The sequence below is a fragment of the Microchirus variegatus genome (assembly GCF_963457635.1).
Source record: "Microchirus variegatus genome assembly, chromosome: 8".
Taxonomy (NCBI): domain Eukaryota; kingdom Metazoa; phylum Chordata; class Actinopteri; order Pleuronectiformes; family Soleidae; genus Microchirus; species Microchirus variegatus.
In genome coordinates this window covers 30,294,815-30,317,314 of record NC_139809.1, presented here as the reverse complement: position 1 = coordinate 30,317,314, position 22,500 = coordinate 30,294,815, and the positions used below count along the sequence as shown (strand labels likewise).

Below are 22,500 nucleotides of genomic sequence, written 5' to 3'. Positions count from 1 at the left end.
AATCGATTAAGAAATAGAATCTTTAGTTGTACGAAACAAACCAACACTGATATAAAACTCGTATTTTCTACATGTGTGAAGAAAATGGACCAAAAAGGACAGATATTTGGTAGATGATCTACATAACGGAAAAGACGACTACAGGAAACTACATTTTTGATTAAAAACAACACACAAAAAGGACATTTTTCGAGACAAGAACAGCGACAAAGACCACAGGAAATGAAGTTAATCGAGTAGAAGAAAATAGGAACAAGGAGGAATTCTCCATGTTGGTTTAACACCTGTATTAAAAGGAAACGTTGAATAAAAACTGAAGTGACTCGTACATTTGTCTCAGATTTCCTTACATGCAAATTTCACCCATGGCTGGGCTTTGGTATAGAAAGAAAACCTTGCAAAATGAACTAACAAAGTAACTAAATAAATAAATAAATACATGCTGTACAAATACTGACATGAAAACACAACTTGTGTTTGGTGAATCAACACAATTACAAATATCTACTTCATGAACGACGTCTATAAAGAACTACTGGCTGCAGTACCATAAAATCTCTGCAGGTGGAGCCCCAGAGCAAAACGTGTGTGAAACACCTGGGCTGGAAAACTTGTTTTTGTACCAAATTGAGGACCTCTGTTAAAAAAACAGAGGTGTTATAGCACGTTAACAACCTCAGGAAGTGATTTGAATGAAAACAAAGTGAGGACCGGGCAAAGTACAAGAACACACACACGCATGCGCGCGCGCACACACACACTCACCTTTACGTGAGCGAGTCTCCTGCAGCTCACCTGAGCCACACACACACTCACTGTGACCAGCAACGACATTAGCGTGGATTTGTCCATCCCGACTTTATCTTCACAACGCACACACAGACACACGACAGGCAGCGCAGCACGTCAGGAATACCCAGCGAGGAAGAACTACTTCCGTATTTACAGTTGAGCCGGCCCCGTCACGTCACGTGACGCAGTCACGTGGATACTACGAGGAAACAGAGCCACCAAACCCCGCCCCCTCTGCCTCGAAGAAACATGTTGTCATGGTGGCCACTCTGGGTACTGCAACAGAAAATACCCCATTGAGCACAATAGTTAAAGAGACGCCTGTAAAAGAGTCCAGAGGACACCTCGAGACATGGACACGGGCTTTTATAGACCTTCATATTCTATATTTTTTAATTCATGGAGTTTCATATTTAGAAAAACCTTCCTTAAGGCCATAAAAAGCGCAGACAAATCCTATTATTTCGCTGAGTGACGTCACAGCTGTGTACGAGCACAGCCAAGCGCGGTCATGTGGCGTCTCAGGAACGGCGCAGATGTCAGTGAACCGTACGACATGAAAACTTTGTTATGCGTTATCATCACATAAAAATACATATGCATTAATAATCAATTAAATAAACTATGAAATTGATCATTTTTATTCACTTCACCATCGTTGGTTCATCGTTATTCATGAAAATCCTCTCGCGCACGTCATTCGCGTACTCCCATCATGCCTTTCGCCGTTCATGGACGCGCCGAGCAAGTCGAGAACGGCTCGTTCACATGCTCTATGGGCCGCGCAACCCGGAAATAAACCCGGAAGAGGCATATCAGGTCAAAACAATGACATATTACAGTGATTCCATGTAAAATAGTATCAATAAAACATGAATAAAAATGTACTGTATATAGTGGAGCTATAGTCGTTCATCTTGTGTTTATTAACGCTCATATTTCTCTTTTACTTTCATTTCTCGCTTGTTGTGATGTTTGGCTGCTGTAACACTGCAAATAACATGGGAGGAATAAAGGAACATTATATAGAGTCTTATTTCCTTTTTCTTAATGAAGAAATAATTAGTAGAAGTTTATGATTTGGCTTTCGTTGGACTCATACACAAGTCATGTGAAACCTCATTTGTGTTGGCAAAAGTGAACTTTGACCCTGGATTACTACAAAAGTACACAGTAGAAGTGTTTTCTTCAACAAGATAAGACATGAGTTTATTTGTCTCGGGGAAACTGCGTGTTATAGAGGATTGCTTGGTTTGACCACAGTCGTTTAAATGTTACTGAAGTTCAAACCTGTGAATATCAGTCTCCGTGACCACGTCTTCTGGTCTCAAGAGTTAAAATGTCCATTTGTGTTGATTTGCAGACGGTTTTATCGTTTGTCCCGCGTGAAGCTGGCCTGTGACAGGTCAGGACGCAATCTTCAGGTCACGTAACTCGTGTTCTATTTTGAAAAACAACGGATTGAAGACGTCTGTGAAGACAGAGCCCACACACACACACGTGAACTGAGAACGTCTCAGAAAGAATGAAGTTGTGAACGTGTGAAATGTTCACAGGTTCAGGACGACAGGACCGAGCTGACCATGTTCAAAGTGATGTCACAGAAAAACCTTTGTCCTTCACATGATGTTTGTCCCCGATCTGCTGAAGCTGCGTCACAGAGCAGGACTCAGGATGAAGATCATCTTCACCTCCACCTGTTGAGAGAAGACGGCAGAGGAGAAGAGTCAGAGTCGCAGCAGTGAGTCGGTGAAGAGACGTCGCCACAGTTTCACGCAGCTGTGATACGATGACTCCGCCCACTTTGAGGAGGAGGAGGAGCTATAGTAACAGGAAACCAACCAAACTGTGCAGAGCCGAGCCGCGGCTGAAGGCCACATTATACTTCTCCGACTGTGTAATGCATTATCCGACTGCGTCACCACGGAGACGCCTCGAGCCTTTATACTTCTGCGTCGTGGTGGCGGATACACGCTGCAATTTCCCACCCGATCAGTAGGGGTCGCTGCGCAAGGTTGTTGTGCTTCTGGCTACAGTGAGCAATGGTGTCCGAGAGAGAAAGAGAGAGAAAGACTGTTGTTGTTGAAACAGCTGCCGTTTCTCACTTTTCTGTGTGACGGAACGCAGTTTTAAGATAATTTGAGGCGAGAAATTGGCCATTTAGAGTCTAAACATGTGCTGTGTGTTAAGATATGACGTATTTAGAGTTTGGCAGCGATGTTCTCGGCGGGGATCAGCTCCGCGTCTGTGGACGCTCGGTGCACTGTGAGCCGGCACAGAGCAGCTTAGCTCAGCCTGTCCTGAGGACCAATCGCAGCTCTTGCCGTCTCCGTTATCCCTTGACGGAGTGACGGACACATAAAAAACATTTTGTGCAGTCGGAGACGACGCAGAGGCTCTTCGACAGGCTCTGTGTCGACGCAGAGGACTCTGCATAACCTACGCAGAGCACTTTACGCAGGAGTATAAATTGGGCTTAAGCGTGCTGAGACTATGTTGTGGAAAAGCGTCAATAGAGAGAAGACACTTCAGGGTTAAGACCTGGTTTTAGGGTTAGGCATTATGTCTATGATGATGTGTGTGTGTGTGTGTGTGTGTAGAGCAGACTGCAGTCACACATCATCAGTGATAAACACTGACTCCAACTCTACTGACCTCATAGTCTCCAGTCTGTAGTCTGGACTCTTCTGAAGATCAGACAGAGGCTTCACTTCTGAATCCTGCAGGTCGTTCCCGATCAGCTCCAGTTCTCTCAGGGAGGAGGAGCTGGACTTCAGAGCCGAGGCCAGAGAAGAACAGCTGATATCTGACAATCTGCAGAAAGTCAACCTGAATAAAGAAAAAAAGATTAGACAACGACTGTGTGTGAGTTTAAAAAACAACAACAGCAGCTTCAGTCAGTGAACTCACCACAGAGTCTCCAGTCTACAATGTGGACTCTCCAGTCCAGAACACAGCAGCTTCACTCCTGAATCCTGCAGATTGTTGTAGCTCAGGTCCAGTTCTCTCAGGTGAGAGGAGTTTGACTTCAGAACTGAGGCCATAGAAGAACAGCTGATCTCTGACAAACCGCAGCGACTCAACCTGAATAAAGAATAAAAGATGAGACTTGTAGAGATGAGAAAGATGAGAAAGTAGCCCCGGACCTATTGCTCCCTCTACTGGACAGACATGTTGCTGCTGTCAATTGTTTTTTTTCTTGGACCTTGAAAAACAACGCTTGACAGTGGGAGGAGAAAGAGTTCTTTGTTGAAACCTCTCCACATGTGTTTTAAAAGTTGATGTCATGTCACGTGATGTGGGAAGTCACCAAGATTTAGAGTAAAAATAAGGCTGCAAAACTCTGTAAACAGTAGTAGATAGAAAAGCAGAGCGAATATCTCAGAGTCTCACTTCAAAGTCTCCAGTCTACAATGTGGACTCTCCAGTCCAGAACACAGCAGCTTCACTCCTGAATCCTTCAGAGCCTTGTTGTAGCTCAGGTCCAGTTCTCTCAGGCGGGAAGAGTTCAGAACTGAGGCCAGAGAAGAACAGCTTGTCTTTGACAATCTGCAGCCACCCAACCTGAATAAAGAATAAAAGATGAGACTTAAGACAACGACTGTGTGTGAGAGAGAAAGAGAGTGTGTGTATCAAATTAACGTTAATAAAATTAAAGGAACAGAAACCTTCACAAAATGGTCCAGAGTAGTGTCTACTATACACTATACAACCTCCGAGGTGACATCAGCAGTCGCAGATAGATTAGACACAGTTAATTATGATTCAATGTTGTTCATTTCTGGGTTGTTGGTGTCCCGACTAGCACCCATTCACTGTGTCATGGGTGAGTTGCAAAACTGTAGTGTAAAGTAGCTTTGAGCAGTCATTAAAGGTGCATTATGTAATAAATCTAAAGCAACTGGCCATAAAATCCTCCTAATATGTCATAGAGACTCAGGAATAATGTTCATATCACAAACTGAACTCACCAACAACAACAGTACAGACAAAATATTTGCATTAAAAAAAATATTTTGCAGACTGCAAATCATGTTTATGTTTTGAAATCACGTTATGACATGTGGCGCCACCTACCGCCATCTACCAATCATTGCAGTCAGTAGAGTCTCAGCTGCCGAGCAACCACGGGTTGCCAGTTAAGTCAGAAAAACGAAACCTAAAAGACCTCGGTATGTTTTTGGCCACATTCTTACATATGGCACCTTTAAAGTTTAAAAAAAAACAGCAGCAGCTTCAGTCAGTGAACTCACCCCAGAGTCTCCATTCTACAATGTGGACTCTCCAGTCCAGAACACAGCAGCTTCACTCCTGAATCCTGCAGTTTGTTGTAGCTCAGGTCCAGTTCTCTCAGGTGTGAGGAGTTTGACTTCAGAACTGAGGCCAGAGAAGAACAGCTGGTCTTTGACAAACTGCAGTAACCCAACCTGAATAAAGAATAAAAGATGAGACTTTAGACAACAACTGTGTGTGTGTGTGTGTGTGTTTTATTCATCAGTGAATCAAATGAGTTTAATGCAGAGTTGGGTGAAATTACCAGCGATAAGATACGATACTCCCACCTATTGCGATACAGTCCGATTTAATTTTAACACAGTGTGACGCATTGTGATACGATATGATGCAGAAGAAAAATGATGCTGTGGAATACATAGTAGTTCTCAAGTTATGGCACTTAAACAGGGTCTCTGCAGGTTTCAACAAGTCAAATTTAAGACTTTTCAAGACCATAATGAATACAATTTAAGACCCATTTCAAAGCCATACTGCCAAAAAAGTACAAAAGACATGAAGGCTGTGGGCTTTCATGAAGTTTTCTCCGCCGCTATGCTAAGCTGTAACCCACCGCGGCACGTGCACAGCACACTAGCTAGTGGTGCACGATAAATTCTTACCGGGCAGCACAGGTGGCCTACTTTACCTTACTCGCATCCTCAAATATAGAGAAAATTCAGAGCGAGACTGAAGTTTATGCATGTTTAAATAAAAGTCACGTAAATAGATTTTTAAGACCTTTCAAAATTCTATTTAAAGGTACAATATGTAGTATTTATGGGTTTATATAACCCAAAATCCACTTTTTTATACATATTATGTGCTCCTGCATTGTCTAGTCGCTGTATAATAGTTTTTGTTTCATTTTCGTAGTGTTTCAAAAAGTCATGTAAAATAACATGACCGCGGACCGCGGTTGCATAGCCACTGTTAGCAGCGAGACGCCATGTTTCTACCGGAGCCTGTAAGGACAAACGCGAGAGAACAAATCAAGCGTCTCTTTACTTGTAGCAGAAGTCCCGCCTCCTCTCTCTCCGCTTCGTCTGCTACGGCCGCGGTAGCTCCGCCCTCTCCCTCGCCTCACGAACCTCATCTGCTGACACGGAGAAAGACGACGAGGACGACATTTGACCAGCTGCGGATACCGTAGCGCTCAGGGACAGGAGGGGGTGAGCAGAGCAGCAGGTCTTTGTTGTAAATTTCCACCTCTCCTCTAGATGGCACTATAAACTACTTATTTCCCCTTTAAGACCTTTTATGAGATTTTAAGATATTTTAAAGCCTTAAATTCAAATGATTGGATTTAAGACTTTTTTAAGGCTGAGAGCGGATCTTTTTACGCACCACGGAGAAAGACGACGAGGACGACATTTGACCGGCTGAGGATACCGTAGCGCTCAGGGAAGGGAGGGGGTGAGCAGAGGAGCAGTTCTTTGTTGTAAATTTCAGCCTCTCCTCTAGATGGCACTATAAACTACTTACTTCACCTTTAACAAAAATCTAAAAAGGTAACGGTTACGTGTGAGCCTAAATGTGTTATACCGTTTGCTACCAGTAGATGGCACTAAGCAACTAGTGCATACGCTGTTGGGGTCTTGTTTACAATAAATAACAGAAACGTGTCGGCGTAGCTCTGTGTTTTTGTAAAAGTGTTTACATATTGACATTAAAGTGAGCAACATAACAATAACTCTGTGGCGAGTGGAAAAAAAATGTGCTGGAGTCGACGGGGATTGGGAAACATTCACGTCATGTCGCAGCTCCAGTTGAGAAGTTATGCGATATGCACAATTTACATATCGCATTTGATTTATCCAGCTCTCCACCACACTTGTAAAAGCCAAAACTTTTCCACAAACTTGACTTTAAAGCCTGTGGAAACATAACTTATGTGATATTAAAAATGCTTACATGATATCAAAGTCGAGTGTCTCATTAAGCATCCAAAAAAGGTCAGAGTGAAAAGAACTATTCATAACTATTAAAAACATGGTATATGGATGTATTCGTCATAAACCCCAGAGATAACTCCTCCCAATTGAATCCAAATTTCATCAGTTAAAAAGACAAATATTTCGAATTTGGATGAAAACTGATTTCTAATATTTTTACATGTTAAATATTATGTACACAAGACCCTAAATTACATAGTTAGAAGACTTTTGTGGGCTTGGGTTTCCAAAGGCTTTAAGACGAGAGTCAGGCTGCAGAGAGAACTCAAACCAGAATTAGACCAGTTTTTATAAGTTTATAATACTAGTTATGACTCGGTTTATATCGATGCAGATATTTTAGATACGATACATCTCGCGTTCATTCAGATTTTTAACCGATGCAGACGTTTGCCATCGATGCAACCGCATCTTACATATGTTCATATTGATTTACCAATGCAAAATTAATCGGTGAATACCCTAATCCATATTGAAAATCTAGATATTTGATGATATCAATAAAAAGTGTGATTTTGAATGATGTTTTTACGAGCGTATGAAACAGAACCATAGCTTTGACAAAGTAGCAGGTTACATTCTTTTATATTTGTGCTCCTAGTATTGTCAGTTTGCTGCTGGAAGTTTCCTCCCGAGCTGATGTTGTGGAGTCGAGTCGATCAAACTGTGCAGGATGATGGACTCTGAGGTGAGAGCTCAGGTTTGTGATGCTGCTTCATCAACACCTGACACATGACCTCCTTCAAATTCTCCTGCTTTAAATACTAAATACTGACTAAATCACCAGCTTGACTCTGAGCGACTAAGTCCGTCATCATGTCGCTGTATCAAGCTCTTCATGCATCACACAGACAAATCCACTTCCACCAGGATTTTCTTTTCAAAATAAAATTATGAAAATGCACGGCAGACGTTCAATATTAGATATCGTGAAAAATATCAAATCGGACGGCAAATATACGCCGATACACGATAATATCAAATATCTAAAGACGACAGTCAGTGAACTCACCACAGAGTCTCCAGTCTACAATGTGGACTCTCCAGTCCAGAACACAGCAGCTTCACTCCTGAATCCTTCAGCTCATAGTTGTACATCAGGTCCAGTTCTCTCAGGTGAGAGGAGTTTGACTTCAGAACTGAGGCCAGAGAAGAACAGCTGATCTTTGACAAAAAGCAGTAACCCAACCTGAATAAAGAATAAAAGATGAGACTTTAGACAACGACTGTGTGTGTGTGTGTGTTGTTGACAGGATCTAGAAGTTCTAGAAGCGTTGTTGTTCCTTATTATGAGGTCAAATCTAAAAACACCTTCATAGGCTGCATTTAGAGTATTCTAGAGTATTTTTCTTTCTGTTATTTGAGTGATTTGATATCTTCAGTTGTTTGATTTGTGTTTTTTGCTCGGCCCAAGACGAGTTTAATGTTAATGAAATGAAAGTTAATAAAAAAACAGCATTTTCAGTCAGTGAACTCACTTCAGACTCTCCAGTCTACAATGTGGACTATGCAGTCCAGAATACAGCAGCTTCACCCCTGAATCCTGCAGATCCTTGTTGTAGGTCAGGTCCAGTTCTCTCAGGTGAGAGGAGTTTGACTTCAGAGCTGAGACCAGAGAAGAAAAGCTGATCTCTGACAAACAGCAGCGAGTCAACCTGAATAAAAGATGAGAAGTTGTTGGTTGAATTCAGTCAGTGTTTGATCATGTGTTCAGAGCTGAGACCACGACTTCACACTGAGTCTCTGAGAGTTCACAATAATCCAGTCTGGGATTATAGTTTGACATGAAACATCTTTATCGTCACACGACTACTTCTACTTTATGTTTTTCATATATATTTTACCTGCTTGTTTTTAGTTTTTTTTAATTTTGATTTTATATCTGAATGTTATTATATAAATGTCTCTTTTCTATGCTTTTTAATGTTTTATGTAAAGCACTTTTACATTATTTTTACCTTGTTGTTGAAATGTGCAATACAAATAAACTTGCCTTGCCTTACTCTGTGTCTTAATGTAACATCAGCAGACTTCTCTGGATGTGAACACGGACTGGTTCTGATCAGGTCTTTGGGTTTGCTTTGACCCGCGTATCACAAGCAGCTGATAAATCTGCATCATTTAAAACATGAAAAACAACACAGCTGACTCACAAAGTGAGAAGAATGAGAAGAAGATTTGATCAACCATCACTGATTGATGAAGTTCATCATGTCTGAACTTACTTGGCCTTCCTGCAGTTCCTCACAGCTGGAATCAGTCTGTGTTTTCCCTGGAGTGTTGATGTTCTGTACTCGCTCAGGTCCAACTCATCCAGAACCTCCTCAGACATCTGCAGCATGTAGGCCAGAGCTGAGCAGTGGATCTCAGAGAGTTCCTGTTCACTGTCCTTTGACTTCATGAACTCTTGGATCTCCTGATGCACTGATTGGTCGTTCATCTCTGTCAGACAGTGGAAGATGTTGATGCTTCTGTCAGGTGAGATCTTGTTCGTCTTCATCTTCTTCAGGTTCTCGATGATTCTCTGGATGATTTCTGGACTGTTCTGAGTCTGACCCAGCAGACCTCCTAAGAGTCTCTGGTTGGACTTCAGACAGAGTCCATGAAGGAAGCGAACAAACAGGTCCAGGTGACCATTTTTACTATGAAGTGATTTCTCCATGGCTGCTTTCAGGAACACATCCAAAGAAGTGTAACCACCATCATCTTCTTGTCTGAAGAAGTCCTGCAGTACCTCTGTCTTCCTGTTGGTGAAACAGTGGAACAGGTAGACTGCAGCCAGAAACTCCTGAACGCTCAGATGAACAAAGCAGTAGACTGTTTTCTGGAAGATCACACTCTCTCTTCTGAAGATCTCTGTACAAACTCCTGAGTGAACCGAGGCCTCTGTCACACTGAGACCACACCGGTCCAGGTCTTCTTGGTAGAACATGATGTCTCCTTTCTGCAGATGTTCAAAGGCCAGCCTCCCCAGCTTCAGAAGAACGTCCCTGTCGGCCTCCATCAGCTCCTGTGGACTCGTCTCACGTCCTTCCTCATACTTGTTCATCTTCCTCTTTGTCTGAACCAGCAGGAAGTGCGAGTACAGGTCTGTCAGGGTCTTGGGCAGCTCTCCTCTCTGCTCTGTGGTCAACATGTGCTCCAGAACTGTAGCACTGATCCAGCAGAAGACTGGGATTTGACACATGATGTGGAGACTCCTGGACGTCTTGATGTGTGAGATGATTCTGCTGGACAGATCTTCAGTTCTGGATATCTTCCTGAAGTACTCGTCCTTCTGGTCCTCAGTGAAGCCTCGTACTTCTGTTACCCTGTCAACACATGTAGGAGGGATCTGATTGGCCGCTGCAGGTCGAGAAGTTATCCAGATGAGAGCTGAGGGAAGCAGATTCCCCTGGATGAGGTTGGTCAGCAGCACGTTGACTGATGACCTGTGTGTGACGTCAGAAACCAGCGTCCTGCTGTTGAAGTCCAGTGAGAGTCTGCTTTCATCCAGGCCGTCAAAGATGAACAAAAGTTTACAGACAGCGAGATTCTCTGCTCTGACCTTCTCTAATGTTGGATAGAAAACATGGAGCAGCGTGAGAAGACTGTGCTGCTGATCTCTGATCAGGTTCAGCTCCCTGAACGAAAGCAGAATCAGCAGATTCACATCCTGGTTTTCCAAACCCTCGGCCCAGTCCAGAGTGAACTTCTGCACCGAGAAGGTTTTTTCAACACCAGCAACGCCGTTGGTCAGGACCACTCTGATGCCCCCCTGCTGGTCAGGTAAGGCTTTAAAGATGTGGCAGCACTTGATGGGAGTGTCCCGGACCATCTTCTTCTTGGAGGTGGTCTCCAGCTGCATCACCTCATGTTGAGTATTGACCTCTTCACTCTGTCCCTCTGTGATGTAGAGCTCAGTGAAGATCCTGTTCAGGAGGGTTCTACTTCCTCTTCCTTCAGTTCCTTCAGTCACATGTTCAAATCTCCTCCTCAGACTGATCTTATGTTCATCTAGAACCTCCTGCAGACCAACATCTGCTGAAAGACAAGAGACAAAGTCAGACTGAAGAAAGAATCTGAGCAGCTGAGGATTATTTTCATCTTTTTCTGTGACGTTGTTGTTTTATGTTATTTGTTGTCAAATGAAAAACTACAGTCGTTTTCACTGTAATGACTGAATCATTCTAGAATAACTGTGATGATTGTGAAGGAAAGAGAATCGTCTGCATACAAGAGAACAATAATGATAGAAAAGCAGGAAAATGAGGGTAAACCTTCATTTCTTCAACCTGCAGGGGGCAGCAGAGAGTTAAACTCCATCATCTTCACAATCACATGACTAACATTTTTAACTTTTAAACATTTTTTCTCCTGTTTTTCCATTTCTAAAGTCTGCTCGTGCTGATGGGAGCTGCTCTCCTTATGAGTCTTACCCTGTGGTCCACGTCCTGTCCTGGGTCTTTGTCCACACTGAGGACAGCAGGAGTCTCCTGGTGGACCAGACTGGTCCCAGTATGAGGAGATGCAGCATCTGCAGAACCAGTGACCACAGCTGGTGGAGACTGGATCCTTCAGGACGTCCTGACACAGACGACAGCAGGACGTCTGCTCGTCCACAGGAACAGCAAACTTGTCTCTGTGAAGACATTTCTTTATTACTAACATGTCAGGGACTGGTGGACATGTGTCTGTGAAGACACTTCTTTATTACTAACATGTCGGGGACAGGTGGACATGTCTCTGTGAAGACATTTCTTTATTAATAAAATGTCAGGGACAAGTGGACATGTCTCTGTGAAGACATTTCTTTATAGCTAACATCTCAGGGACAGGTGGATATGTCTCTGTGAAGACATTTCTTTATTAATAACATGTCAGGGACAAGTGGACATGTCTCTGTGAAGACATTTCTTTATTACTAACGTGTCAGAGACAGGTGGATATGTGTCTGAGAAGACTTGTCTTTATTTTATTTATTATTGTATTTTTAGCATTTGTGTTTAACACACAACCAAGTCTGTAGACTTGTTCTAAGTTTCCTCATATAAGTTTTTACGGTTGGTCAAACGGCTGAATGATCTGCTGCTAACACGCTTCACTGGACAAACTGTCTCTTACTTTGTCGCTGAAGCTCCCATAGTTACTGGTCACTCTTCACAGACAGACAGCTTCGTCCTGGAGTCTCTGCTCTGTCCTCGTCTTCCTCCACACAATCACTCATCTGCTGGACTGCAGTCATTCTGAGAGAGAAACAGACAGTGAGCTGACACTGACAGACACTAACAGAGCTCATTTGAGCAAAATAACTTGTTTTAGTTACTGATATATTTGTGTGCTATAGCAGCATATGGTCAGTAGATGGTGCTAGGCTCCTCTGCTTGTGTGTTATTGAAGGGCTGTTGCCTGCATTAAAGTCAGCTGAATGTTAGATAAAGTTTCATGTGTTGATATCCAGAGATCTCACAAACACATGAGCCTCTGACTTTATCACATACACTTCTGATGGTACAGCAAATCCTGCCATTATTTACATTTTCCATGTGTCCATTTGAAGATTAGAAAATGAAAGTACTTCATACGACTTGTGCACAAAGTAAATAAAGTACTTTGTCCAATAAAACTGAAACCATGAACTATGAACACAAATTGTGGATTTTATCCCACACAAAATTCTGAACTTTGACAGTGGATTACTCAAAAGGTAAATAGTAAAAGTACTAAATACTACTTGTGCATTAAGTACAAAAAGTACAAAGTGCAATTACATTTAAATATAAACTACAAATGGAAATTGTGGATTTTATACTACTTCAAATATAGACATGCATTTTGAGCCTGGATTACTCCAAATGTACACAGTAAAAGTATTTCATACTACTTGTGAATCAAGTACCTGTAGTACTTAAGACCTAATAAAACACATTTTACTAATGCATTCAAAATGATCATTTATAATCGTTTGGATTATTTAATCTAATGTATTCAACATTGTGTTCGCGTTGGACGGGGCTTTATTTTGAAAACCTGAAATGGACTGCTTGGTTTGGAACGTTTGAGCAGAATTGACGTAAACGAGAGAACATGGCGCACTTCACATTTAGGAAAAACAAATGACGACTGACTCGAGTTACGACAGGCTGGCAATTCATTCTGATCCGTCAGGATCAAGCAGTGTTTCAATGCAACAAAGTAACAATACTTCGTTTACTGTATTTAAGTACAACATCCACGTATCTGTACTTTAGTTCTTGCAACTTTTACTTCGAAAACTTAAATATATTTTATATCAGAAAATGACTTCTGATACCCGAGTACAGTAAATGTCATACTTTAAGAATTTCACTCGAGCAAAAAAGGGAATAAAAACTTGTATCAAAGTCATTTTCTGGTCACATACTTGTACTTTTACTCAGTATCACTTTAGGGTACTTCACACACACACTAAATCCTTATATAATCCTATATTATATATCATTTATAATCACGTCAACACTCACCTTTCTGTCTTTGTTCTGCGCAGTCAAAATGGCGACTGAAGAAAAGTCACAGAATAGTTTCACTTTCACTGCTCCACCCTCCTCTGGACTGACCGGAAATGACAACAGTCCAGTCACGAACAGCCTCTGCGCGTGAGCTGCAGCTTCCTCTGTCTTAGAAGTCGCGATGTCGGCTGAATGCATGTGAAGACAAACGAGGAGGATTCATGTTCATGAAGCTTTTAATTCTTTTGGAACCGCTGGAGTGAACACTGCTTCACTTGTCGAAGCTTCGTTCATTACGCACGTGGGCGACATCTGGCGGCACAGTGGTGGTTGTACAGCTACTACCTTGTTATGATTTGTGGCTGCTGTAACACTGCAAAAATAACATGTCTTGTATTAGTTTTTACTGGACTCAGATCTTCTTGCAATTCATCGAGTAATCCGGGGTCAAAGTTCACTTTTTTCAACAATCAAATACATATTCGTCCGTCTTTGAAGAGGTATAATCCATCATTTTTATTAGTCGTGCATGCTTGTGCAAGTACAAGTATTAGGTCTAAATCAGAACTGAAATCATAAACTACTGATAATTATTTTCAAATAAAATAAGACAATATAAGATATTCCTTTATTCCTCGGATATGATTTGCAATGTTACAGCAGCCAAACATCACAAGGCAGAAATAGAAGAAAAATAGACTATGAACAATTATGCAAAGAAACGTTGGTAGCTGACTATATGACTATAGCTCCAATATATACGCTATTACATAGCTACGTATCATCACAATGATATCATAGCATTGTTTTCATATATAATTTAATATTTGTATTTTCAGGACCTCGCTTTCAGGCTTTATTTTGAAAACCGGAAATAGGACTGCTTGGTTCTCGAGTTTGTGTTGAATCGTAAAGGAGACTTCACAGTAGCAGCGGCTCATTTTGACCACGGAAAAACAAATGACGGCTGCTTTGACCGCAGTCTGACACATTACTATTTTAACACATCATCAACTCTGTTTTGGTCAAAATAAACACTTAATTCACTAAATTAACGACGTCCAAATGACTACTTTTTCTAACTTTCTAGCTAGGTGCTTTTAATTAAGTGCGTCATGGGCTTTTCTTTATCAAAACAGCGATCCTACTTTACAACTAAACGGTTTAAACACACTTAGAAAATGTACCATAATGTATGAGTCAAGCATTCGTCATTGTTTTAACTTTAAAAACTAAATAAATGTACTTACTTTGGACTTTTTTGCTGTTGTTCGCTCTAAAAACTGCCTTCTCATGTTGAACCGGTGGCGCTTCCCGGTTTATTTCCGGGTTGTGCCTATAGAGCATGCGCAGTAGTGTGTGAACGAGATGCACGCGTTCTCCACTTGCTCGACTGTCGCCAAATAAACCAAACCCCCTGTGTTAAAATAGAAATGTTTAACTGTGATCTAAAGTTTGGCATTGTTCTCGGATTTCCTGAGGCAGATTTCTCACAGTTTAAGCCGCTGAATCACTGAACTGCCCACATAACCGAGAGCGAGGCATCATGGGAATAACACTACTGCGCATGCTCTATTGGCCGCTCAACCAGGAAATAAACCCTGACAACATGAGACGGCAGTCTTCGAGTAAGTACGTTAATTTAGTTTTTAACGTTAAAACAATGATGAATGCTTGAATTATACATGTTGTTACATATTCGAAGTGTGTTTAAACCGTTTAGTTGTAAAGTAGGATCGCCGTTTTGATAAAGAAAAGCCCATGACGCACTTAATTAAAAGCACCACCAAGCTAGAAAGTTAGAAAAAGTAGTTATTTGGATGTCGTTCATTTAGTGAATGGAGTGATCGAGAAAAGCCCATGACGCACTTATTAAAACCAGTGCTGTGGCAAGCCGTTTAAGCAATTAATAGCTAAACTGGATGTGTATTACAGATATCTGTAATTAACTTCTTCATTCGTCAAAATAGAAAATTGTCAAAATGACATTCTTCCTAGGACAAATGAAATAGTTTTTCATTTTGGATATCTGAAATGAAAATTATGACGAGTAACAATTGGATTGAAGATATCTGTAATGGGAGTTTCTCCTAATAAGAATTCTAGTGCTGATATCCAGAATGTAATTGTGGATATCTGAAATTGAAAGCCCAAAACACACGTATGGCAAAAGTGACGTCATTTGTCCTAGTAAGAATGACATTGTGGCTATGTGAAAATGTTGTTTTTTGAGAAGTCTGCTGAAGTTCCCTTAAGACACAGAGTAGAACTTTCCAGCAGGTGAAACTGTATGTGTTAGATATTATGATTAAGTCCATGGAGCATGTGCAGTTCGTAATCAAAGCACAGTCTTCATCAAAGCTTTGTTTTGTTACAGTTTGTCATCAAAGCTTTGTTTCATATGTTGAACCTCTATTTTCCTTTCTTTTAACTCTAACTGATCGTCAGAGCCTGTGCGCTTTGTTGCTTTATAACCTATGAGTTAGTGTCTATTAAGTAGTGTGTGGAATTCAACTTTTGGTAAAGACACTCGAGTTGTCCGCCGCACTTGTTCTGGTCGCTCCTTCCAGAGGGGAAATTATCGAGCTGAAGAGAGAAGCCAGTAAAAATCTGGACACAGAGTCGTTGAGTGACGTTAGCTCGTTAATAACCATCAGCTGTGAAGTCGCTGTTGATCGGGTCTGTGTCTCTGGACCGGGTCGTACCAACATGTTTAACATGAGTCCAGGTCCCAGGTGTGTTCCACCTCACACTCAGACTGTGGACATGATGGACACCTCACTGTGACTCCATGAAAGATGTTTCATGTCAAACACACAACATGAAAATGTCAACATGTGATATTTTTCTATAATCCCAGACTGGATTATTGTGAACTCTCAGAGACTCAGTGTGAAGTCGTGGTCTCTGCTCTGAACACATGATCAAACACTGACTGTTTTCAACCAGCAACTTCTCATCTTTTATTCTTTATTCAGGTTGAGGGGCTGCAGTTTGTTAGAGATCAGCTGTTCTTCTCTGGCCTCAGTTCTGAAGTCAAACTCCTCTCACCTGAGAGAACTGGACCTGAGTAACAACTCTCTGAAGGATTCAGAAGTGAAGCTGCTGTGTTCTGGACTGGAGAGTCCACATTGTAGACTGGAGAGACTGAAGTGAGTTCACTGACTGAAGCTGCTGTTGTTTTTTTAAACTTTGATTTCATTAACATTAAACTCATTTGATTCTCACACACACACACACACACACAGTCGTTGTCTAAACTCTCATCTTGAATTCTTTATTCAGGTTGATTGACTGCAGTTTGTCAGAGATCAGCTGTTCTTCTGTGGCCTCAGCTCTGAAGTCAATCTCCTCCCACCTGAGAGAACTGAATCTGAGCAGCAACTCTCTGCAGGATTCAGGAGTGAAGCTGCTGTGTTCTGGACTGGAGAGTCCACATTGTAGACTGGAGACTCTGGAGTGAGTTCACTCACTGAAGCTACTGCTGTTTTTTTTAAAACTTTCATTTCATTAACATTAAACTAGTCTTGGGCTGAGCAAAAAAAAAAAAAAAACAAGATATGAATCAAACAACTGAAGATATCAAATCACTCAAGCAACAGTAACATACTCTAGAATACTCTTAAAGCAGCCTATGTAGGTGTTTTTAGATTTGCTCATCTTTTATTCTTTATTCAGGTTGTTTGACTGCAGTTTGTCAGAGATCAGTTCTCTGGCCTCAGTTCTGAAGTCAAACCCCTCCCACCTGAGAGAACTGAACCTGAGTGGGAACGTTCTGAAGGATTCAGGAGTGAAGCTGCTGTGTTCTGGACTGAAGAGTCCACATTGTAGACTGGAGAGTCTGTGGTGAGTTCATTGGCTGAAGCTGCTGTTGTTTTTTTAAACTTTAATTTTATTAACATTAAACTGGTCTTTATTTTGATACCAAGATAATTCACATAGAGCTTGTAACTGCAGACATTTACTCTATTTAGTTTGGGCATGTCATTTTCGAGCAGGGACTCAAAAAAGAGGGTCAGGGAAGAAGAGGTGAAACAATTTAAAATCACCCAAAAATGTATGCAATTTAAAGTCATTATTTTAAAATTATTAAAATCTTTAAAAAGGAAAGTTAAAGTGGTTGAAATTGGTAATATTAGAAAGCTGCCGTAAACAATAATGTTTTCAACCCTGATTTAAACAAGCTGACAGTTTGTGCACGCCTCAGGGGCCTCATGAACAAAGGTTGCGTACGCACAAAAACGTGGCGTACGTCCTTATCCACGCTCACGTTCAGATGTATGAAACGTGAAATGAGCGTGGAAATGTGCGGTGCCCACGCCAACTTCATGGCTGGCGTAGGCACGTTTCTACAGCTATTGATCCTTTGGCGACGCTTAGAGGTGATGCTGGGAAACTGTTAATAATGTGAAAACAAGCAGTCATCAGAGCGATGTGCACATCAGAGACACACTTATGAACAATTAACACCTTGCAAATGGTGCAATCCGACGTGAGCGAGCATTTAGGGAACGCAAGGATTTACTTGCTAACGATAATAATTGGCTCATAAGCCGAGTTCGGTACAAAAGAAACGTGCTTGGATCCATGCGTACGCACACTTTGATACATCTGAATTTATTTGTGCGTACGACAGTTTCTGGGTTTTGGCGTACGCCAAATTTCAGTAGGAAATCTACGCAAGTCTTTGTACATGAGGCCCCTGGTGTTCAGGGAGCTTGTTCCACAGGTGAGGACCAAAGAAGCAAAATGCAGCTTGAACACGTTTTTCCATGTCTTGTTGAGAGAGAGATCCTTTGATTCGTGCAATGTTTTTGAGATGTTAATAGGCTGATTTAGTGATGGTCTTTATGTGTATTAAAATTCAGGTCTGAGTCCATAACTACAACAAGATATCTGGCTTGATCGGTGGTTTTTAGTGTTTTAGTGAGTCAAGTTGGCCGCTGACCTCAAGCCTCGCATTTTTGGGACCAAAAACAATAACTTCTGTCTTTTCTGCATTGAGCTGGAGAAAATTTTGGCCCATCCACTGATTGACTTGTGGGATACACTCACTCAGCAACTGTAATGGACCGTAATCATGTGGTGGCACTGTAATATAGAGTTGTGTGTCATTAGCATATGAGTGGTATGAGATGTTATGATATTCCATGATCTGGGCCAGTAGGAGCATGTAGATGTTGAACAAGAGTGGCCCAAGAATGGAGCCTTGAGGGACCCCACATGTCATCTTTGTTCGCTCAGATTCACAATTACCCAGTGAGACAAAGAAGTCACGATCTTCTAAGTAAGATTTGAGCCAATTCAGCGCCGTACCAGAAATTCCGGCCCACTTGGCCAGTCTTTGGAGCAGCATGTTGTGATCAACAGTGTCGAATGCAGCACTGAGATCCAGTAACACCAACACTGAAGTTTTTGATGCATCATTATTAAGACGTATGTCATTTAAGACCTTAAAAAGTGCAGTTTCAGTGGTGTGGTGTGGTCGAAAACCTGACTGGAAGGCATTGAAGAGATTGTTTTCTAGATCCTGTCAACAACACACACACACACACACACACACACAGTCGTTGTCGAAAGTCTCATCTTTTACTCTTTATTCAGGTTGAGGAGTTGCAGTTTGTCAAAGATCAGCTGTTTCCGTGTGGCCTCAGTTCTAAGGTCAAACTCCTCACACCTGACAAATCTGGACCTGAATACGAACTCTCTGCGGGATTCAGGAGTGAAGCTGCTGTGTTCTGGACTGAAGAGTCCACATTGTAGACTGGAGACTCTGAAGTGAGTTCACTGACTGAAGCTGCTGTTGTTTTTTAAAACTTTAATTTCATTAACATTAAACTAGTCTTTAGATATTTGATATTATTGTATATCACCATATAGAGCTGCAACTAACGATTATATTCGTAATCGATTAATCTGTCGATTATTTCCTCGAGGGTTATGGTCGAAATTATTCACATTTAAGAAGCTGAAATGATCAGAAATCTTGTTTTAATCATAAAAAAGTTTCATACCGATTATCTATTATCAAAATAGTTGCTGATTAATTTAGTAATCTATTAATAATTGATTCATCGTTTCAGCTCTATGACCATATTTGCCGTCAGATTTGGTATTTTTTACAATATCTAATATTGAACGTCCACTGTGCATTTTCATAATTTTATTTTGAAAAGAAAATCCTGGTGGAAGTGGATTTGTCTGTGTGATGCATGAAGAGCTTGATACAGCGACATGATGACGGACTTAGTTGTCCAGAAAAAGTCAAGCTGGTGATTTAGTCAGTATTTAGTATTTAAAGCAGGAGAATTTGAAGGAGGTCATGTGTCAGGTGTTGATGAAGCAGCATCACAAACCTAAGCTCTCACCTCAGAGTCCATCATCCTGCACAGTTTGAGCGACTCGACTCCACAACATCAGCTCGGGAGGAAACTTCCAGCAGCAAACTGACAATACTAGGAGCACAAATATAAAAGAATGTAACCTGCTACTTTGTCAAAGCTATGGTTCTGTTTCATACGCTCGTAAAAACATCATTCAAAATTACACTTAATTGATATCATCAAATATCTAGATATTTAATGTTGATATCACCCAAGTCTGTATTACACTCATTTCACTGATGAATGAATGAAAAACACACACACGCACACGCACACACACATAGTCGTTGTCTAAAGTCTCATCTTTTATTCTTTATTCAGGTTGAGGGGCTGCAGTTTGTCAGAGATCAGCTGTTCTTCTCTGGCCTCAGTTCTGAAGTCAAACTCCTCTCACCTGAGAGAACTGAAGCTGAGTTGCAACTCTCTGAAGGATTCAGGAGTGAAGCTGCTGTGTTCTGGACTGGAGAGTCCACATTGTAGACTGGAGAGTCTGGAGTGAGTTCACTGACTGAAGCTGCTGTTGTTTTTAAAAACTTTCATTTCATTAACATTAAACTCATTTGATTCACACACACACACACACACAGTCGTTGTCTAAAGTCTCATCTTTTATTCTTTATTCAGGTTGAGTAACTGCAGTTTGTCAGAGATCAGCTGTTCTTCTCTGGCCTCAGTTCTGAAGTCAAACTCCTCTCACCTGAGAGAACTGGACCTGAGTAACAACTTTCTGAAGGATTCAGACGTGAAGCCTCTGTTTGATCTTGTGCAGAGTCCAGACTACAGACTGGAGACTGTGAGGTCAGTAGAGTCCAGACTACAGACTGTGAGGTCAGTAGAGTCCAGACTACAGACTGTGAGGTCAGTAGAGTCCAGACTACAGACTGTGAGGTCAGTAGAGTCCAGACTGAAGACTGTGAGGTCAGTAGAGTCCAGACTGAAGACTGTGAGGTCAGTAGAGTCCAGACTGAAGACTGTGAGGTCAGTAGAGTCCAGACTGAAGACTGTGAGGTCAGTAGAGTCCAGACTACAGACTGTGAGGTCAGTAGAGTCCAGACTACAGACTGGAGACTGTGAGGTCAGTAGAGTTCAGACTACAGACTGAAGACTGTGAGGTCAGTAGAGTCCAGACTACAGACTGTGAGGTCAGTAGAGTCCAGACTACAGACTGTGAGGTGAGTAGAGTCCAGACTACAGACTGTGAGGTGAGTAGAGTCCAGACTACAGACTGAGGTCAGTAGAGTCCAGACTACAGACTGGAGACTGTGAGTTCAGTAGAGTCCAGACTACAGACTGTGAGGTCAGTAGAGTCCAGACTGAAGACTGTGAGGTCAGTAGAGTCCAGACTGAAGACTGTGAGGTCAGTAGAGCCCAGACTACAGACTGTGCGGTCAGTAGAGTCCAGACTACAGACTGTGAGGTCAGTAGAGTCCAGACTACAGACTGGAGACTGTGAGGTCAGTAGAGTTCAGACTACAGACTGAAGACTGTGAGGTCAGTAGAGTCCAGACTACAGACTGTGAGGTCAGTAGAGTCCAGACTACAGACTGTGAGGTGAGTAGAGTCCAGACTACAGACTGTGAGGTGAGTAGAGTCCAGACTACAGACTGTGAGGTCAGTAGAGTCCAGACTACAGACTGGAGACTTTGAGTTCAGTAGAGTCCAGACTACAGACTGTGAGGTCAGTAGAGTCCAGACTGAAGACTGTGAGGTCAGTAGAGTCCAGACTGAAGACTGTGAGGTCAGTAGAGCCCAGACTACAGACTGTGCGGTCAGTAGAGTCCAGACTACAGACTGTGAGGTCAGTAGAGTCCAGACTACAGACTGGAGACTGTGAGGTCAGTAGAGTTCAGACTACAGACTGAAGACTGTGAGGTCAGTAGAGTCCAGACTACAGACTGTGAGGTCAGTAGAGTCCAGACTACAGACTGTGAGGTCAGTAGAGTCCAGACTACAGACTGGAGACTGTGAGGTCAGTAGAGTCCAGACTACAGACTGTGAGGTCAGTAGAGTCCAGACTACAGACTGTGAGGTCAGTAGAGTCCAGCCTAAAGACTGTGAGGTCAGTAGAGTTCAGACTACAGACTGTGAGGTCAGTAGAGTCCAGACTGAAGACTGTGAGGTCAGTAGAGCCCAGACTACAGACTGTGCGGTCAGTAGAGTCCAGACTACAGACTGTGAGGTCAGTAGAGTCCAGACTACAGACTGTGAGGTCAGTAGAGTCCAGACTGAAGACTGTGAGGTCAGTAGAGTCCAGACTGAAGACTGTGAGGTCAGTAGAGTCCAGACTGAAGACTGTGAGGTCAGTAGAGTCCAGACTGAAGACTGTGAGGTCAGTAGAGTCCAGACTGAAGACTGTGAGGTCAGTAGAGTCCAGACTACAGACTGGAGACTGTGAGGTCAGTAGAGTTCAGACTACAGACTGAAGACTGTGAGGTCAGTAGAGTCCAGACTACAGACTGTGAGGTCAGTAGAGTCCAGACTACAGACTGTGAGGTGAGTAGAGTCCAGACTACAGACTGTGAGGTGAGTAGAGTCCAGACTACAGACTGAGGTCAGTAGAGTCCAGACTACAGACTGGAGACTGTGAGTTCAGTAGAGTCCAGACTACAGACTGTGAGGTCAGTAGAGTCC

At 42.1% G+C, this 22,500-nt stretch overlaps 3 protein-coding genes across 4 annotated transcripts in view; 1 reads left to right on the top strand and 2 right to left on the bottom strand.

The window, feature by feature from the left end:
• Window positions 1–879, bottom strand: part of LOC310931066 (ganglioside GM2 activator-like) — a 7,899-nt gene extending 7,020 nt beyond the window's left edge. The window contains exon 1 of the mRNA XM_083894154.1: window positions 766–879. Coding sequence (XP_083750280.1) covers window positions 766–852 — 87 coding nt within the window. The 5' untranslated portion in view covers window positions 853–879. The remainder of the gene's footprint in view (window positions 1–765) is intronic.
• A 1,148-nt stretch (window positions 880–2,027) lies between these two features.
• LOC310930302 (NLR family CARD domain-containing protein 3-like) lies at window positions 2,028–13,529 on the bottom strand. Of its 2 annotated transcripts, XM_083893231.1 has the most exons (11): window positions 13,502–13,529; window positions 12,123–12,244; window positions 11,438–11,640; window positions 9,245–11,039; window positions 8,498–8,674; window positions 8,032–8,208; window positions 5,046–5,219; window positions 4,186–4,356; window positions 3,703–3,876; window positions 3,448–3,621; window positions 2,028–2,489 (listed from the first exon to the last, which is right to left on the bottom strand). In XM_083893231.1, exons 2-11 carry the CDS (start codon window positions 12,140–12,142, stop codon window positions 2,480–2,482), a joined length of 3,075 nt encoding a protein of 1,024 aa, XP_083749357.1. In that variant the 5' UTR covers window positions 12,143–12,244; window positions 13,502–13,529; the 3' UTR covers window positions 2,028–2,479. The 2 variants fall into 2 exon arrangements, with proteins under 2 accessions (XP_083749357.1, XP_083749358.1); XM_083893232.1 differs by lacking the exon at window positions 4,186–4,356.
• A 2,666-nt stretch (window positions 13,530–16,195) lies between these two features.
• Window positions 16,196–22,500, top strand: part of LOC310931208 (uncharacterized protein) — a gene marked incomplete at both ends in the record, with an annotated part of 8,531 nt that continues 2,226 nt past the window's right edge. Inside the window, 4 exons of the mRNA XM_083894318.1 lie at window positions 16,196–16,269; window positions 19,091–19,264; window positions 20,191–20,364; window positions 20,494–20,662. Of these exons, the coding sequence (XP_083750444.1) occupies window positions 16,196–16,269; window positions 19,091–19,264; window positions 20,191–20,364; window positions 20,494–20,662 (591 nt within the window). The remainder of the gene's footprint in view (window positions 16,270–19,090; window positions 19,265–20,190; window positions 20,365–20,493; window positions 20,663–22,500) is intronic.

What these genes read in the sequence shown, in the direction of transcription:
- LOC310930302 (XM_083893231.1), bottom strand. Translation starts at nt 12,142, where the DNA reads ATGGGAGCTTCAGCGACAAA. An exon ending in AGGAACTGCAGGAAGGCCAA is followed by an intron (nt 8,675 to 9,244) that starts GTAAGTTCAGAC and finishes TCTTTTATTCAG; the next exon opens with GTTGACTCGCTGCTGTTTGT. An exon ending in TGTAGAATGGAGACTCTGGG is followed by an intron (nt 4,357 to 5,045) that starts GTGAGTTCACTG and finishes TTCTTTATTCAG; the next exon opens with GTTGGGTGGCTGCAGATTGT.